We start from the raw sequence: 18,091 nt of genomic DNA, 5'->3' as shown, positions 1-18,091 counted from the left end.
CCGCGGCCGCCATATTTGTGGCGGGCGGAAGTGGGGGAAGGAGAAAGAAGGTGGCGGCGCGTTCTGCGGGTGTGTTCGTTCTGCCGCGGCTCAGCGTGAGGCGATCGTCCCAGGGACAGGCGGGCTGTGCCGGGAGGTCACCCGCCTGCTGCAGCCGGGTCTTCCCGCTCCTCGGGTTCTGCTTCTCCAGGCCCTCCCTGTGGGGAGAGGCCGGGGCTGCCGCTTCCCCTCCCGGACTCTGGCCTGAGGGCCTGTGGCGGTCCCGCCTGTCCCCGGGCCGTGCCATGGCCCTTCCCCGCCTGCTGCGGCTGTGGCCCCGGGCCCCGGGCCTCGGACGGGCTCTGCACCGGCCGGGCTCGGCCCCGGCGGCTCCAGGTGAGACGGAACCGTTTGTCTTGGCCCCAGCAGCTCCCACGGGCTTTGGGGTTTGGTTTTTATTCTGTTAGAGACCCAGGTCAGGGTGGTCTGTGCAGGAGATTAAAAGCGCGCTCTTTATAGATTGCTGTTGGGAGATTTGGGTTGGACACAAGAGGGAGGTTTTTCACCCTGCCATTGGAATAACCTCCCCAGGGGAGTGGTGGGTTCCCAGCGTTGGATAATTTCAAGGTTCAGCTGGGCAGGGTGCTGGGCTGGCTTGTCTAGACCGGGTTTTGCCAAGAAAGCTTGGACTAGGTGATCCTTCTGCTTTCTTCCAACCTGGTATTCTATGATCATTCTTAAGAATGTCTTCTTCAATTATATATATAGATATCACAGTGAATTGCAACTCAAAATATATCAAAACCAGTTTGTCCAACTTTTTTTTTTTTCTCTTTTTAAATTCCTGAGCCTTTGCTTCTTTCCACCGTCTTTTTTACATAGCACACAACTTACAAACAACAGGGGGAGCTGAGTGCCTAACATGAAAACAAACCTTGCTCTCTACCCTTTACAGCCTTTAGGCTGTGATGTAGGTAGGAAGACAAGTTTATATAATTATGCACACATATAAATGTCTAGGTAATGGCATCCTGCAAATCTTTGCTTGCAAGCTGAAACTCTGGCATGTTCTGTAAGTAGTGTGCTTAGTTTTATAACTAAGTCATGGGGCCAGGTATACTGGGGTCTGTGGAAAGTCTGTAATCATGGTTCAGGCCTTTTACCGCTTAATTAGAGGCAGGAAGTTGTTTAATTCGCACCTATGTGGGGGGTGTCAATATGGTTCAGTCTTGGCTTGTCAAGCGCTTTTGCTGCTGTGTCTTCTAGATTTGAGCGTGGAATGCTCAGCATGCCTCAGGACTGATCCGCAGCCTTCCCTTCTCCTGCCACTGGAGTTTGCAGGGCAGCAGTTTGCAGCAAGACTGTGTTCAGATTTCTGTATGAAAGTTTGGCAGAGATATAGAAATAATTCCTCTTAAATTCTTTAGGATAATTTTGCGTTATACACGTCCTACTGTCATAGTAGTCATATTGGGGATATATGAAGTGATTTCTTTGTATACGTCTGTATTGGTGTTTGGGGAGCTCTGTAGCTTTCTGTCTTGTTTGTCTGCAAAAGCCACAAAATAATTTGTTGTTTTTATTCAAGACTTCAATAGCTTTGTCACTCGGACCAACACTTGTGGAGAGCTGCGTTCTGCTCACGTGGGGCAAGAGGTCACACTGTATGGATGGATTCAGTACCAAAGGTAAATGCAAACCAAGGTGAACATGGAGATGCTTGTTTGTCAGATCCCATGTGTGCTCTAGGCCTGGATTCAAACACTTGTTTTTTAATGCTTCAGGTTATCTTTTAATATTCTGCAGTAGTCACTTCTGAAGTGACTAAAACAGTTGAGAACCATGCCAGATCAGTATTTAAAATTTCAGAGTTTCATACAAATGTTAATTGTTCCTTATTGCAACACTGTAAAGCAATTAAATGTTATTATCCTCATTGTATAGGAGAAAATATAAGTAACATATGCGAAACAAATTGTTCAAATTAGATTCAGATATGGGAAAAGCGTCTGTTTGTACATTCCTTGGAAATGCCTTGAGCTCAGTCACAAGGTACAGAAAGTAGCTAGTTGCCATGTGCTTTGGCATAAAAAGCAAAAGACTACTGAATTATTGAAAAAAAACCTTTTCCTTTTGTGTTTTTCATGGGTCAGACAAGGCCTGTTTCTGGTTTTGAGGGATTTCCAGGGCCTGACCCAGGTCGTCATTCCACAGGATGAGGTAAGTGCTACTAAAATATTGGTCCCTATTTTTTTTTTTCTTTTCTTTGGTAGTTTGGGTCCAGCAGACATGGTGGGGAGAACGAGGTACTTTGTCACACTGGGTGCTCTGACTCACAAGAAGGCTTAAGTATTATGAGGACCCTGATCTGACACTGCAACAGAAACATTAATCCTGTTTCCTCTGGGTTATGAGGAATGATCCTGAGTTCTAACGGGCCATTATGAAACGAGGCCCTCGAGCACAGGGTCTTTGTCCTGTTCTTTGATTTTCTGTGAGACATTGTCATCATCTTGCAGGCACATTCCCGTGTGAAGCAGCTCTTGTCTAACGCCCCAGTGGAGTCTGTTGTGCGAGTGACTGGAATTGTGTCCCCTCGGCCCCCAGGCCAGGAGAATCCGGTGAGGATGTTGGGGTCTCTCTGTGTTTTTATTCCCTGTGGCAAAGAGCACTGGATAGTGGGATTATGGTGGGGTTTGTGTCATAGGTTTGCCATGGCTTCTGGGTGTGTGATAGCCTATCCTCAGATAATAGGAGGTGAAATAACTGCTATGACATGTCACTTAGGAGAACCTCAAAGCGCATTAGAGACACCCACGAATCAAATTATATTCCAGCCCTTTGAAAGGATAATGGCTTTTTCAGGCTTTCAAAGTGTGGTTGAGGTAATTTATTTTTCTTGAAAAGAAGTATTGTCATCCCAGGTTCCACAGCATGTGATGACCTATTTCTCACTCAGGATAGATTTTGCTGTTCTCTTTGTATGGGAAACAGAGGTTGAATCACTTTTAAATGTTGTGCATTCCTCAGCTCTCATTGAAACAGACGTAGATTAATCTGTCAGGATTGTACGTACCCCATCATTGTCAGGCCTAAAAAGAGAATCTAGATTAATGACTGTAATTTTTTTTTCTCGTACTACTTATAGATGTCTATAAAGAATGCAAGCTTTGAACCGTGCTTTTATTTCTTTTAATCATTTATCGTTTTGCTGGAAGGTTGTAGGTACTTTCCTCTTGTAAATAAAGAGTTCTGTAGGATTGAATGAACTCTGAAGTGGCACGATGCTAAGTGGGGAAGCTGTCTGTTCTCCATGGAATCTAAGAAAAAGATGACTAGTTCTGAGAACTGGTGTTCGGAACTAGGGGTTCTGAGAAGTTCCTCACGAGTTGCCTGTTTTTGACTTGTATTAAGGACTGATGGTGATGCTGCTAATGCACATTAAAATGTATGCTGTCTGGTTTCGTTGAAGCTAATGGAACTGGTATTTTGTTCAAAGGTCTCTGCCTGCCTGTTCCTCTGTGCTCAGCATGTCCTTCAAGGAGAAGGCAAAGCAAAAGTAATTATACTTTTTGTAGAGATCAGTGTGCTAATGGGAAAGAAAATGCCATCTTTGGTAAGGGGACTTGTGTTTTTCTGAACAGAAATCTAGGAGAAATGTGTCTCTGAGAGAAGTTCTCTGAGTTATACTGTGTTAGAAGACAGGGAGGATAATCACATGGGTTTCTTTTTTTTCCCCTCACCATCTGTGAGATACCTTTTCCCAATTGTTTTCCTTAAGTTTTGAATCTTTTTTTTTTTCCCTTGCCTTTTTTATTTCTCCAGAAAATGCCAACGGGGGATATTGAAGTGAAGGCAGAGACTGCAGAGATTCTAAACTCCTGCAAGAAACTACCTTTTGAAATCAAGGATTTTATCAAGGTTTCTGTGGTTTTTTTCTTATTTTTTACCAAAGTGGTGACTTTTCAATAAATTTGGAATTTGCCCAAGGTGATGGCAAAACATCTTAGAACTTTAGTTCTACCAGCTCTGCTTTGGGGGAAGGACAGTATTTAAAATAGGGGTGCTGCTTGTTAGCTGTGAGGGTATATTTCTAATTAGAGTTAAGCAGAAAACAAGGCTTCAATGATTCCAGTGCACAGGGGTTTTCAAATATCACTGTAAGAACAGATGGTAAAGGGAAGAGTGAAAGAAATCAGGCTATGCTGGTGTTCTTGAGAGTATGGAACAGAACCTGCCCGTGCACTGCTGTGTTTTAAGGCATGAATGCTTAGTCTTACCTGGACAAGTAGCTGGTCAGCCAGAGGATTTTCTTCCTCTGTAAATACACAGTTTTAAAAGAGCTTAGTTTTAGTGGAGGCTCCATGGTGTAAGATCAACATCAGTGTTAATTGAAGATACTCTCTGTGCCATTGAAGTTGTGACTGATACATACCTGTTGGAATTGGGAGAACTGTGTCCTGTTCCTTCCATGTTACAGGTCCTGGACAATTCCCATCATCCACACTACTTCAATTTTCCTGTCTGTAATCAGGATGTATCACCATTTAGTTGCTCCTTTAGATGTACGTGTTATACCACTCCTCTGCTTAAAAATCACAAGGGGGATTGCTATAGTCCCTTGCAGTGGACTGAGAATAAGGAGGAGTGAAATCCTGAGCTTTAATGAGGCAGCTCTTATGATAGTAAATGTAATTTAAAAAAAAATATATATATAATTGCCATGCATGGAAACACTCTCAAAGGCTGATGTTTGTCTGTGTAGATTGTGGGTAATGGGTGGGTTGTGGCAGTAGAGCAGCATCTTTTTTTTAGCTTCCTTCTTTTGTCCTGTGACCTTAGGAGCAGCTTCATTTGACATGCAATTTGAATTTTTGTCTCTTAATCCTAATCATCTCTTATCTCCAGAAATCAGAGGCCTTACGGATGCAGTATCGCTACTTGGACTTGCGTAGCTTCCAGTTGCAGTACAATCTGCGGATGAGATCACGGATGGTCATGAGGATGCGGGAATATCTGTGTAACCTCCATGGTAAGAAAAATTCTTGAAGAACAGGGTGCAGCAAACAACATTTTAGCCCTCCCTTCTGCTTGCTATTGCTGGGAGACAGGAGACATTGCCAGTCAACTTGCTATTCCAAACTGGTCCCACTTAGTAAAGACACATCTGCTTGTGGTGGGATCTTTAGAGGGGTGTTGGTGGGCCTGAAGAGCTAAGTATGTTGAAATCTCTTAGCGTGCTAAAAACAAGTTGTTTCAAATGAGCTTTATCCAGTGAGAAAATGCTTTTTGCAGGTAGGTTCCCTCTTTTGGTCACCCAACCTAAGGCATATCAAAGGGATGGATTTCTTGTAGGTCCTACATGCATATCTTAAAATCAGGAAGTCCTTTTTGGAAAAGCAAAGTCTAGTTCAAAATGGGTAGAGAAGTAACAATTTTTCAGCCTGTGTAGAGTCCTCTGTTATCAGCAGTTCTGGTGGGACATCAGGATGGCTCAGAGCCTTTAAATGTCATTACACGTGTTGTTCTTTGAAGCAGCAAAACCTGTAGATTTTGAAGAAGCTGTTTTGCTGACTAAGCCCAGTCTATCCTACTCTGTGTCTTACAAGTTCTCCCAGCTCTCAGCATATTCCGTGTCTGAAGCATGTGTTTGTTCCTCAGGGTTTGTGGATGTAGAAACTCCGACGCTCTTTAAGAGAACCCCAGGGGTACGTATCCTGTTAGTAACTCATTTAGCCTCCTGTGATTGCACAGGCAGTTCGTGGTTGAATTATTGTCACTTGCCACTCTGCCTTCACTGCTGTTCCCTGACTAAGTTACAGCTCCTGTGCCAATTTCTGATATGATACATGGATCCTTTTAAAAGTAGAGGGAGTGAAAGGGGAGAGATGGCATCTTGTGTCTTAATTTTGAACCTTCAAATGAATAAAGCTTGTGTCTTGTAGACTGTATGTTGAATACAAGTCCTGTCCTGGGACAGCCAGATTATAAAACCAAAAAACTTCCTCTAAGCACTGTTTCCCCAGCACTTATCTCTTAACTAGTAGGTTACTGCAGTGGCACTACTCAAGGCGTTTTAATTTCGGAGTTTATATTCCTTTATTTCATTTCAAAAATAATCGCAGAGAAGAGCTGTAGCCCGGGAATTGTTGATGCAGCTAATGCATGGAGTTCTTGCATTTCAACCCCTTTATTGGATGGTGTATTGTTATGCTTTAGTCTCTTGGAGCAGGAGGTGGAGAATCTCCATTGGGATATTTTTGGATCAAGTTGGTTAACAGATTTTTTGGAGTGTGAGGAAATGGCTGTTTGTACATTACAAGTGGGATTTCGTAATGAGGAAAGTAGGTCCTTTGCTTTTGCTCTCTGGGCTATGTTGTTAGTTTAGAATGTGTGGATGTAATTCTGCAAAATAGCTGTGTCTGAGGCTGTGTGACTGCCTGCTGCAGAATCCAGTCTCCCAATAATGGTCTACTCAGTTTCTACATTAGATGTGGTGTGAGACTTAAGTCCTCTATATATTTAACCTAATTGCTGCAAAAGTGTCCAAGATGTTGATAATAGATCTACATCCAGTTGAGCAGAGCTCAGTGAGAGCAAAAGACAGTGAAGGAAGGTGTTTTGCAGTCTATCAAACTGTAACTACCTTGAGAAGGGTAGTCTCTGTTTGCTGCAATTCCTAGAGAACTCTGAAAAGATTGTGCATTTCGTTAGCATTTTATTTCACTTATCACTCTCTAATTGCTGTGCTGACCTCTCTTGCTCAAAAGTTCAGTGTTTCAGTTTTCTCTTGCTTAGGTGGATGGAAGAAAGTATGTAGAAAAGGTATGAAAAATTGGCTCGTACTTCGAGCTGAGTGCTCAGAAATTATCAGTTCTTAGTTTCTCTCTGGAAGATGCTTTTATACCCTACTCTTTACAAAGGACAGTAGTCTTTTCAGAGTTTGGTGTCATTTTCAGCTGTGCAGAAGGCTCTCTTCATGTATCAGATATTTCCTTCCCTAACAGCTCTGCAAATTGCTGCTGCATTTGTTGCTAGGCCTGACCATGACATGAGCCGAGGTTAAAGCCCACATGTCACATGAAGCAATGGAGAACAGGAAATGTCAGGGAAGCAAAAGTGGACCCAAATTTCAAGAGTGGTGATTAGAGCAGTGTTTTAGTTTTACCAGGTGTTGGAAAAAGTCTTTTCTCTTCTTTTTGGTGCCAGGGAGCCAAAGAATTCCTTGTGCCCTCGAGGGAAGCGGGCAAGTTCTACTCTCTGCCGCAGAGTCCTCAGCAGTTCAAGCAGCTCCTCATGGTTGGAGGCCTGGACAGGTAAGAGTTTTTTGGACTCCTGTTTTCTGCATGTCTTATCCAGGGTTTGCTTCCTTTGATCTGTGAAGTTTGAGAGACTTTCCCAAGAACTTATTGCCAAGGGGTTTGTGTTTTGAAGAGCAATACTTAAATACTTAGGATTACTGCAAAGGCAACAGACCTCTTTTTTTTTTTTTAATGGTCAATTCTATAGCCACAATTTAATTTAGGATACTTTAAATAGCCATCTGAGTAAAAGTCTTATTGCAGGTACTTCCAGGTTGCTCGCTGCTACCGGGATGAAGGTTCACGGCCTGACAGGCAGCCAGAATTCACTCAGGTAACCAGCTCATGCTGCCTTTTACTCTCCTTCTCACCCCAAACAGCTTGTAGCTGTTTTCCCTTCTGAAGGCTCCGTTTCTGCCAGCTCTTGTGCTGCTTGGGGGAGTACAATGTTGTTTGTTGCGTGTTTTATCGACGCAGCTCCTTGAAGTTAGTGTGGGACACGAGGAGAGCGGTTGCTGTCCTGGGGTGACTGCATGGTCCCAGGTGCAGAGGATGTGGGACTCACGTTGCAGCAGTGATTGTGTGTGATGGTGCGACCTCCTCCTGTCCTGCTGGGTTGGGCGTCCTGTTCCTCAGCCTTGAGATCCCAGACAGAGTGAGCCTGGTTCATTCGAGGCTGCTTCTTCTGTCCTCATCATCATTACCTCATTTAATGCTCTGAGGAGATTGTGTCCTGAGTCATCGCGCCGTAGGGACATCATAAGCACATGCTCAGTGTAATGCAGTCATGCCATGATTTAATGTAGTATATTGTTTCTTTTTATGCTGACTTTATAGGCAAGAGCTTCTGCAAGTTGCAGTGCAAAGGCAAAACCTGTAGCTAATGTGGAATTTCCCCTCTTGTTTTCTATTTTAAGATAGATATAGAGATGTCATTTGTAGATCAGGCTGGGATCCAGAGGTTGATAGAGGGTCTCCTGCAATATTCCTGGCCTGAGGAAAGAGGCTGCGTTACGACTCCTTTCCCTTCCATGACATACGAGGAGGCGCTGGCTGACTATGGGACTGATAAACCAGATACTCGTTTTGGGATGAAGGTGAGGGTTTGCCCACTGGAAACTTGCAGCTTCTCCTTTCTGTTAGTGTTTTAATAATGTTTGTTTGGATCATGTATACACGATTAGCTGGGGTTCCTAATGCTGTAGCTCACCCAAGGTGTCTATCCCATCATCACTGCTTTGTACAGGTCTTCCTGTCTTGAGGAAGAGAGTGTTTGATTATTTGGCTGTGGGAAAAGATGTGTTTTAAGGAGATTTTATTTTAAAGGTAGTGTATTATTGTGTTAGGAAGCAATGCATCTTCACTGTCTTAGGAACAGATGCCCATAAGGCATCCGCAGATACCGCAAGTGCTTTTGTCTGCGGCACTCCAGAGCATACTCCTGGTGAGGATGCTTCATGAGAGGCTTCTCCAGCCTTTTTATGGCCTGAAGATGTTTTCAAGATAACCACCTGTGGTTGTGTGTTTACACTGTTTGTAAATTAAATAAGAGTATGAAAGTATGAACTAAGAATATTGACAAATGTATTAAGAGGAACAGTGCTAAAAAGCACAGAAGCATGCTAGATTTCTTCAGGAATTAATTTTTTGGGGGTTCTGTTTCAGTATTGCAGCTCTCTCTACTGTGGTAGGATGTCACCACCTCAACCTGGCTGTCTTGCATTTCTGTTTCTGCAGCATTCAGCTTCCTAATGGTTATTCCAGCTTGGCCACATTTATTTCTTTGTGAACCATTTGATTTCACTGAACAAAGAAACAATGTTCCAGGGAATAGCGTTGAAGGCGTTAAGACACAGGTGCAGGACATTTTTCTTCATGTTTCTACCACTGCTGCTTTTTTCGGTGATCTCTCCTTTCTCAGATAATGGATATCAGTGACTTTTTACGACGATCGGACATTCAGTTTGTGCAGAATGCCCTCAGTTACCCACGCGGCACTGTCAAGGCCATTTGTATCCGTCAGGGAGCGGTAAGTGATGCTTTTACATACTGCTTATGGTTTATGTGAAGTAAATCAAATACCAATTTGAATTCCTTCATTGGTATGGAAGTGTTCTTTGCTATTACTAGGGGAGTAGTGCCCTTCAGAGAACTTGGGATTGGTTGTGATTGGTGTCAGGTTGGGCTAAATGGGGTTAGAAGAGGGGAAAGGAGATGAATGGGTGTTGGGAAGAATATATTGTCCTCAGGAAGGACAAACAGAAGAAAACAGAACTGAACTGCAAGGTTCTTTGAGGACAGGGACGCCTCTCAACTTGCCTTTGTCAAGGATGACTTCTGATAGGCATCTCGTAATGAGAATGTCACAGACCAAATCCAGGGCTGACAACAGATACAGAAGGCTGACACAGCCGTTTATTTTGGCAGGGAAGTAGATTTAATTCTGGCTATGGTATCTTTGCAGCTTGGGCAGTATGGGAAACAAATCCACTAATCACTGAGTTTTATTTGGAGAATGGGGCTTTCTGAGTATGGTTTCTCTTGGGATTTCTTTAATTCTGGCACAAAACATAACTTACTAGCTTCCCATGAGAGGGCACTAAGGTGTGCGTTTGAGCAAAACAAGAGTGGTATCTCGAGCCCTTCTAAACATTAGAGTAGCTGAAAAAAATCAAGATCTTGATGCAGCTGCTCATTTACTGCATTTCTTTGCATGTGCTAGTCAGGCCAGTTGGTTTCCCTTTGTTCTTCCAAGTTGAGCTGTGCGTTCCCCATCAACAGTGCAGAGTTACAACCTTGTTCCTGCACACTGGGGGCAGTTGGCCTAATCTGCGCTGACCAGCTACATGTGATCTGTGAGCAGGGAGAAAAACTGCAGCCAGATGTACAACTTAGAGGGGCCTCTTCCTGAAAGGAGCCCTTGGAGAAGACGCACAGCTGGTGCCTTGTGCTGTGGGCCCTGTCCTGTTCCACAGCCCTCAGATGAACTTGTACTGGAAAGAAAAGAGCTTGAGAAGTTTGGAAATGGCTCAGTCTGTAGATTTGAATCCTGGTTGGGCTTTCCATATATTTTGCTGGCATTTAACTTGTCTTCTGTTGGTCTTTTCCCAGAGATACCTTAAAAATAAAGATTTGGAGTCATTAAAGGCGTCTGCAAAATCCCAGTTTAACCAGGTGAGACAGAAACACGGCTGAGGCTTTGGAAACGGTGAATAACAAAATGTGTATAAAAGCACTTGCAGGCAGAGGAAGGCAGAAGAGCAGCTTTTAATAGCTGAGAGTCAGTGCCTGAGCATGTGATGCTTCAAGGCAAGAGAGGGCAGCACCGGGCTGAACATACTCTTGTCTTTCTTTAGGAGATCATGGAAGTTATCTGCAGGCCTGATGGAAGCTTGAAGTCTCTGCTTACCAAGTTTCTCGGTGAGAAGCAGCAGTCAGAGCTTATCCAAGCGCTGAACATGCAGGTGGACGATGTGCTACTGCTGGCTGCTGGTGAACACAAGCGAGTGGTAGGAAGCGTTTCTTGGGCAGCTGTGTGACTTGAATGTTGATGATGGCTCCGATATTATCTGACCTCAGTCTAATTCTTCTTATTATTAAAGTAGGTCATCATCTGATTCTGTGTTTCTCTGGAGCTGAAGCTATAGCAACAGCAGATAAGGCATGAAATGTACCTATTGTTTTTTATTTCCTCCAGTCAAATTCTGGGAATAACTCCTTACTGAAATGAAGGCTGAGATATAAAACAGGAGCAAATCAGCACTTCCTTTTCTCTTACCTTAGCTTAATTTTTAAAGCATCAAACAGAGATTGGAAAACAAGGTCAAGTAGTTAATTTTGTCTCCCATAAGCAGATGACAAGAGTGAAGCACAGCTGCTTACTAGCAGCAGCGATGGGAGATTCTATCTCTACCCCTCTCTGTGTTTGCCTAAAAAAGGCATTGGTTTATGGAAATGTGTCATGCTTTGCTTTATAGCCAAAATTTTGTCATATTCTCTTTCTGTGCCTTCATTTCTCTGTGTGCAAAGTGCAAGTCTTATCTGTATTCCCCCAGTTAATCCACATTTGTGTAGATCTTGAGGCTAGTCTAGGAGAGTTCTGTGAGGATGGAACATTTGGAAGAAAATGAGCTTTCCAGCTCCTTAACTTCCCTTTCTTTGTCAAACCCTGGAGCTTCTGCTGCATCAGCAGGAAGGTGATATCTTTTAGGAGATGAGGCAGAAAGTGTTTAAGGCAACAATGTATTACAACTGGTGCCGTCTGTGACACTACCTCTGTGAAACACTCTTTCCTTGGTTGGTATTTGAGTGAAGTCCCTGTTGGTAAAATTGCCCTGTCTTATTCTTTCCCTTCTCCTTTGCAGTGCTCTGCGTTAGGAAGCCTACGGCTGGAGAGCGCTGACATCCTTGAGACAGCTGGGCTGGTGCTCCGTGATCCTGCGACTTTTCACTTTTTGTGGGTGGTGGATTTTCCACTCTTCCTCCCCAAGGAAGAGAATCCCGCTGAACTGGAATCTGCTCATCACCCTTTCACTGCTCCTCACCCTTCAGACACCAGCCTCCTCTATTCGGATCCCACAAAGGTAACTGACTTATCATAGAATCACAGAAGGGTTTGGGTTGGAAGGGACCTTCAAAGCTCATGTAGCCCAATCCCCTGCCATGAGCAGGGACATCTGCACCAGCTCAGGTTGCTCAGAGCCCCGTCCAGCCTGGCCTGGGATGTCTCCAGGGCTGGGGCATCCACCACCTCTCTGGGCAGCCCAGGCCAGGGTTTCACCACCCTCAATGTAAAAAAAATTTCTTCCTCATGTCTGACCTGAATCTTCCCTCCTTTAGTTTAAAACCATCACCCCTTGTCCTATCGCAACAGGCCCTGCTAAAAAGTCTGTCCCCATCTTTCTTATAGGCCCCTTTTAAGTTCTGAAAGGCAACAATAAGGTCTCCCTGGAGCCTTCTCTTCTCCAGGCCATGCTGGCTCTTTTACAGCTGTGTGTCCTGGGAAACTGGGCAAGCAGAATCTGTTTTTACAGTAAAAAATGGTGGTGTCTCATGGAACTGACTACGTGTTGTACGTGTCTGGAAGAGATGGCTTCCAGGTTACACTGGGGGATAAATATCCATGTGTGCCTCTGACAACAGAAGCTTATAGGAAACAGTTGCTTAAGTGGAGGAATCTTATATTCTCATCCACCCATGTTGCTTCAGGTTTTGATGAATTTTGCAAAAGAATTTGTACTGTTCCCAGCTCTGTCAGCAGCAGTCTGTCTCTGATAGGGCTGGTACCTGAACTGTGAGGTGCCACTGAGAGAGCAGTGTTATAGTATGTCACAGCTTCGTTCCCACTGCTTCTGCTGTGTGCAGGTCGGTGGCAGATGCAGCTGTGCCCCAGCCTTGCTGAGGTGCTTGTTCTTTCTTTTCCTGCAGGTCCGTAGCCAGCACTATGACCTTGTGCTGAACGGCAGTGAAGTTGGAGGTGGCTCCATCAGAATTCATAGTGCAGAACAACAGCGTTTTGTGCTGGAGAAAGTGCTGAAGGTAATACCTACAGATGTCTCTAGTATTCTCTTGGAGATTTAAAGGACTGACTAGTTTAACTATCCACTTCCAATTCTGAAAGAAACACTTGTGTGCTTCTCAGATAAAGAAAGGTAAGTCTTAGTCCTGAGGTATGGATGACTTCATACCTTCATCTTATGTTGCTAGTAGGAAGAGCGTTGTTTGTCAGTGACACTTCTGATGTAATTTTGCAGGAGGATTCTGAGGTGCTTTCTCATCTGCTTGAGGCTTTGGAGTCTGGAGCTCCACCTCATGGAGGAATTGCTTTAGGTAAGTGTTCTGTAGCTTTCCAGATGCACATGTCTCATGACTTTTTTTTTTTGGCATATTAGATCTCGGGAAGAAGCTTTGTGCTTGTTTGCAAAAGCCTTGTCTCCGGCCAATGGAGATGGCGGTTCTGGTGTTGCTGTTTGGCACCACCAGCATGGTAACACTGTGTGAGCTTACACAGCACTTCTACGAAGCTGCTACAGAGATGGAAGGAAACAGAGGTCTCAGCACCAAGTGCAGAATGTTTTGCTGTTCCCCCCCAATGTCTTAGTGTGATTTAGTTCTTATGCAAGGACCAAATCACTTCTTGGTGGCTCTAAGGATGGTTCTTATCTGCTGTTCTACAAACAGCATATTCATTAAAGTTAGTTCATCTCTATTCTCATTCCTGTGCAGCCAGAACAGGATCCCTGTACTGCATGCCAAGAGGCCTGGGACAGTGTGGCACTTTGTGTTTCATGCCCCTGGCTCACTGCCACAACTTTGCTTTCTCCTGCAGTCTTGCTTCCCTTCTTCCCTGTCTGTTTTGCTCACTAAATTTGGATAATGTCAGGTTTTGTTCTCCTAGAACCTTGAAAGTGCGTGGTTTTTAAAAAAGAAAACAAAACCCTCCACCAAAACAAACAAACCAACCAACCCCTACAAAAAACAAAGGTGGCATTTTAACTTGTGGTCTTCCAGTGTGATTTCCATCCATCCAGTCACCCAGAGGCTCTTGTTCTTTTTTAATTCCTCCTAGTTGTAGTTCTCCAGAACTGGTTGATTGAGAGCTCTGAGCAGTTGAGCAGAGCCCTGACAGTCTTCCTGCCACTTTGCTGCCCTGCTTTTGTTAAGCTGCCTTTGCAAAGGCACTGTCTCTGTCCTGCAGTCCTTGGTGTGTTGCAGAACTTTCTGTGATCTTGAAAAGCTTTATTTTGCAAGGCATTTCTGCTCTTGAGGCCAGTCTGGTTTTCTGCTACTGGTTGAGATTAATTTTTTTGCTTTATTTGCTTCAGTTTTATTCTTCCAGCTTAGTAATATTATCTACTCCACCTTTGCGATTTTTCTGAATTGGAGGAAGTAATGTAGGACCGTAACGCAAATGATTCACCCATTTGTTTTCTGCTTCTAGGACTCGACAGACTGATCTCTCTCATCGTTGATGCTCCAAGTATCCGAGATGTCATCGCTTTTCCTAAATCCTTCAGGGGACGTGACCTGATGGGCAATGCTCCAGACTATATCACTCCAGAAGAACTAGAGCCGTATCACATCCAGGTTTCCTGGCCTCTTGCAGGAAAAGAGGCAAAGCAAAACTGATTTAGAGCCAGCGATGTGAGCTGATCTGTTTAACCAGAGGTGGTTACAGCTTCTAAATACTAGAATTCAGTTCAGAAGGGGCAGTGCAACCCCACTGTACCATGGCAGTTTCAGGATTGAATGGGAAACAGACGCAAGGGCTCCCTGATAGGAACTCACCTTTGGGTCGGTAATAGGAAGGAGAAGTAGAAAAGCAAAAGAAAAGAACATAATTTTAGCGTAGGAGGTTTGAAACTGGCTTTAGGGCCTCCTGTTGGAGGGAAGATGGGATCTGTTTTCTTCAAAGTCCCCACTCTTTCTATGTCCGTTGTAAAGTATTTCCCCTCCCATTTAGAAGTGATGGTGTCAGCTTCCCTGGCAGATGGTTTTGTGTTCCTGATACTCACTGGTTCTGTTGGCTGAGGACTGTTACAATAGAGCAGTGCTGTGCTGGGCCAACAGCTCTGTGCACACAGAAAACACAGCAAAACTTCAGCCAGCAGCTTGTCTTGTGTTGAAGGATACAAGAACATCCAGGACTTGCCACAGGGAGTTCATACTCAGCTGTGTTCCCTATTCAAAGAGGGGAAGAGAAGCATTCATAACATTTGCCACAGTTGTCCTGGTAATGCTTTTTGAAGAGGTGATGATCTGTCTTTGGGGCCTGTGGTCCTGGTGCTTTTCAGCACACTAATTCTGAGGTTTGTAAATAAACTTTATCTGACCGTGTGGTTTTGACTGAGCTTGGCTTTGGACTTTCTCTACAAGAGCAAGCTGCCAGTTTTTCTTTTTGACCCCCGATCCCTCCAGGAAATGACAAGAAATCTGTGACAGCATAGCAGGGTTGCAGGTCTCCTGTGAATTCTGCCTTGTCCCGCAAACCTGCGGCTCCAGTGATGAGAGCTGCAGCAGCAAGTTCCTCACCACAACTGCCTGTTCATCCCTGTCCTACACCAGAACAGCCAGAGTGCAGGAGCAACTGTGCTGAATGGGACGTGGGCTCCAGCAGCATCATTACGAGACCACTGAGCTCTGTGCTGTAGTGTACAGCAAACCCTCTGCAGACACACCCTGGCTGGTGTTAACTCTACTACAAGGCTGTATATTATATTTGGTCTGCTTTTTTTTTAGAGGGTGCTGGATTTTGTTATTTAGTGTCTTTACTGGTTGTGAGATTTAAATTTGTGTGAAATTTGCTCGAGGATCATCTGTGTTCCCAAAGCAGGGATGTCAGAGGCTTGTTTGAGGACATGGACTCACAGAAGATAAGTTATTCTGAAAAGTTCTTCACTCCCTCAACACTATTATTTATAGTAACTGTAAACATAATGTGCTGAACATTTTTTTTTAATTGTGAAATAAGGGGTAGTGTAATATTTGGTTAGTAACTGCAAAGGTAAATGCTAATGCTGTTTGCATCTGAAGAGTCCCAGTTCTTGAAATTGGGATTATCATCGAGTGTTCAAAGGGTAACTGATGTTCTGAGAAGCTTTGGCAGAAATGGCAGAGCACTTGTCAAAACATGTGAGCAAGCTGTCTCTGAGGCCACATATCCCTTTTTCTGTGAGCTGTTTTGTGTGATGTTTGTTTACCTACTGCTGTATTAAGGACTCACTGCAGTTACAAGTGTGTGACACAGCTATGATTAACTACTGTGAAAAAAATGCAACAAAACGCGTCCTCTGAGCTGCTGCAGTCCTGCTGTGATTAGGTCAGTAGAAAAGATGTATCCCAAATTGATGCAAGCCATCTGTGCTTGGGTTTGTGGGTGAAGGTGTTTCGAAATACAAGGGGGTGAATTTGCCAGTGGTTGTGTGGATGTTGCCACAGAGAAGACAATTATTTTGGCTTTTAGGGAGTATTGTGTAAGGTTTCACTTGGGCTTGTGGAAGCCTGATGTACAGAAAGTCACTTTTAAACCACAATCTGGTTGGCATACTTTGCTGCGTATAATATTTGAGGAAAAGCAAGAGTAGACAGGTGTTGCAAAGAAATGCATGGAAATAAGGGACGGTCATACCGCAGAGCAGTATCTCCTGTTTGCTGGGGAAAATCTGCTGGTCTGTGATGCTGAAAATAGATGTTGAATCCACTACTTCAGCACAATGTCCGTCAGAAACACCAGCTGAAAATGGGCTGCAGCATAACCACAAACCAAGCTTTCAGAGCCCTCCTGGCCTCTCCCCGCTGTTCTTTCTCCTGTTTGAGACAAACCTGTGGAGAAACGTTGCCACGTCAGCTATGCTCGGAGATGCGAAGTCCTGGACTCCTCTAAGTACTAATCTTTCAGTAATCTTTCAGTAGAGGTGTGCTGCTAAGAAAAGGTTGGTGAATCTGTATTGCTGCGTGGTTTGGGTTGGTTGTGTGTGTTGTGTGTGTGTTTTTTGGTTGTGTGTTCATTTTGGTTTGGTCTTTTTCCCCCTCTGTTCATCAACTTAACAAGTGTCTAAAGGCCTTGGGGCTGTCTTTTTACTATTCCTTTTTGTCCAAAGAGCAAGTAGTCCTACAATTAGTATACCCAGACTCCTCCCTGTGTTGGAGGGACTGATGAGACTGTCGGCTGTTAACAGAAACATCCCCCGGCACACAGGGCTGCCTCCCATGCCACAGTTTGTATGTGCATAAAATTAGTAATAAAATACATTATCTCCAGATTCCTGCAGTGATTTCCACATGTCCTCATGACTCTGCTCTTTCTTTAACCTCTTTTCACTGTGATGTATGATGGACAAGTGAATTGGCTGCTCTCCCCGGAGCAGTTACCTTTGTTGGGAACAGAACAGCTGGACGCAGGTGTTGCCTGGAGGTTTGGTTTTGGGTCTTTGCTGGTATGGATTGACTTGTGATGGTCGGGGTTTTTTTCCACGCATGGTGGTTGGGTGCGTTCTGCTCTAGGGAGTTCAATGACTGGTGTAGGTGGGATGTAGACGTTCGGATGGGTGATGGGGCTGTACAAGGAGGGCTCTTGCAGAAGCCAGAGTTGTACGTAAGGCCTCTGTGCTCCTCTAACCCCTCCAGCTTGCTGGTTTTCTTCTGTTAGATCTGAACAAGACACTTTTAAAACGGGCAGACAGTTTATTCCCCATCCATAGGGGAACTGGCTTGGTGAATGTTTCAATACATTTCACTGGAACAACCCTCTAGTAAAGTTCATACCACCCTTTTGTAACATCAGAGGTACATCAGAGGTACATTTCTGGTGTGTTGGAGTATTTTTTCTTTTTCCCCTTCCAGAACAGAAATGTTCCATGCTGGTGGGGTTCTCAGCAGCCAATTTTTTTTTTTTTTTTTTTCCCCTGGAAATTTTCCAAGCCCATCGAGAGAAAGTATTTTAGGTTGGGTCAAACTGGGGAGAAACTGCAGCGTTTGATTTCAGCCATCCTGCGTGGTTTGGGTGAGTTTGACTGCAACGGTTTTGTATAAACCGCCATAAAGACAGGAACGGTTTTCTGAACTCACACTGGAGTTTAATCCTATATAGTGCTGGTATTTAGCTATCTCTTCAGGTAAACTACTATATAATTTCACAGCAGGTTTGTGTAATCCTGTGCTGCAGATACCCGGAGGTTCAGGGTGCTGATTGCTTTCCAGTTCTGTTGAAAGCTGACCATTGCTGCAGGAAAGCATTATAATTCACAAGTCAGCAGAAATTTTCAAAGAATGGTTTCAGCTGGATTTATACCCCCTATTTTTCCCCATGGGGA

General features: G+C 44.2%; 1 protein-coding gene across 2 annotated transcripts; it reads left to right on the top strand.

The window, feature by feature from the left end:
- The first annotated feature begins 35 nt into the window (after nt 1-35).
- Nucleotides 36-16,992, top strand: DARS2 (aspartyl-tRNA synthetase 2, mitochondrial). 2 transcript variants are annotated; one of them, XR_010607326.1, is made up of 17 exons: nt 36-375; nt 1,568-1,667; nt 2,133-2,199; nt 2,499-2,600; nt 3,805-3,900; nt 4,888-5,011; nt 5,641-5,687; nt 7,189-7,295; nt 7,545-7,614; nt 8,198-8,377; nt 9,202-9,309; nt 10,392-10,454; nt 10,637-10,789; nt 11,645-11,863; nt 12,708-12,931; nt 13,034-13,109; nt 14,221-14,233. XR_010607326.1 is itself a non-coding variant. In XM_065649169.1 (17 exons), exons 1-17 carry the CDS (start codon nt 285-287, stop codon nt 14,406-14,408), a joined length of 1,902 nt encoding a protein of 633 aa, XP_065505241.1. In that variant the 5' UTR covers nt 36-284; the 3' UTR covers nt 14,409-16,992. The 2 variants fall into 2 exon arrangements, 1 of the variants encoding a protein (XP_065505241.1); XM_065649169.1 differs by having other exon boundaries at nt 12,708-12,818; nt 14,221-16,992.
- Nucleotides 16,993-18,091: the final 1,099 nt, after the last annotated feature.

This window comes from Caloenas nicobarica, chromosome 20 (assembly GCF_036013445.1).
Source record: "Caloenas nicobarica isolate bCalNic1 chromosome 20, bCalNic1.hap1, whole genome shotgun sequence".
NCBI lineage: Eukaryota > Metazoa > Chordata > Aves > Columbiformes > Columbidae > Caloenas > Caloenas nicobarica.
This window is presented reverse-complemented; position numbering and strand designations above follow the sequence as displayed.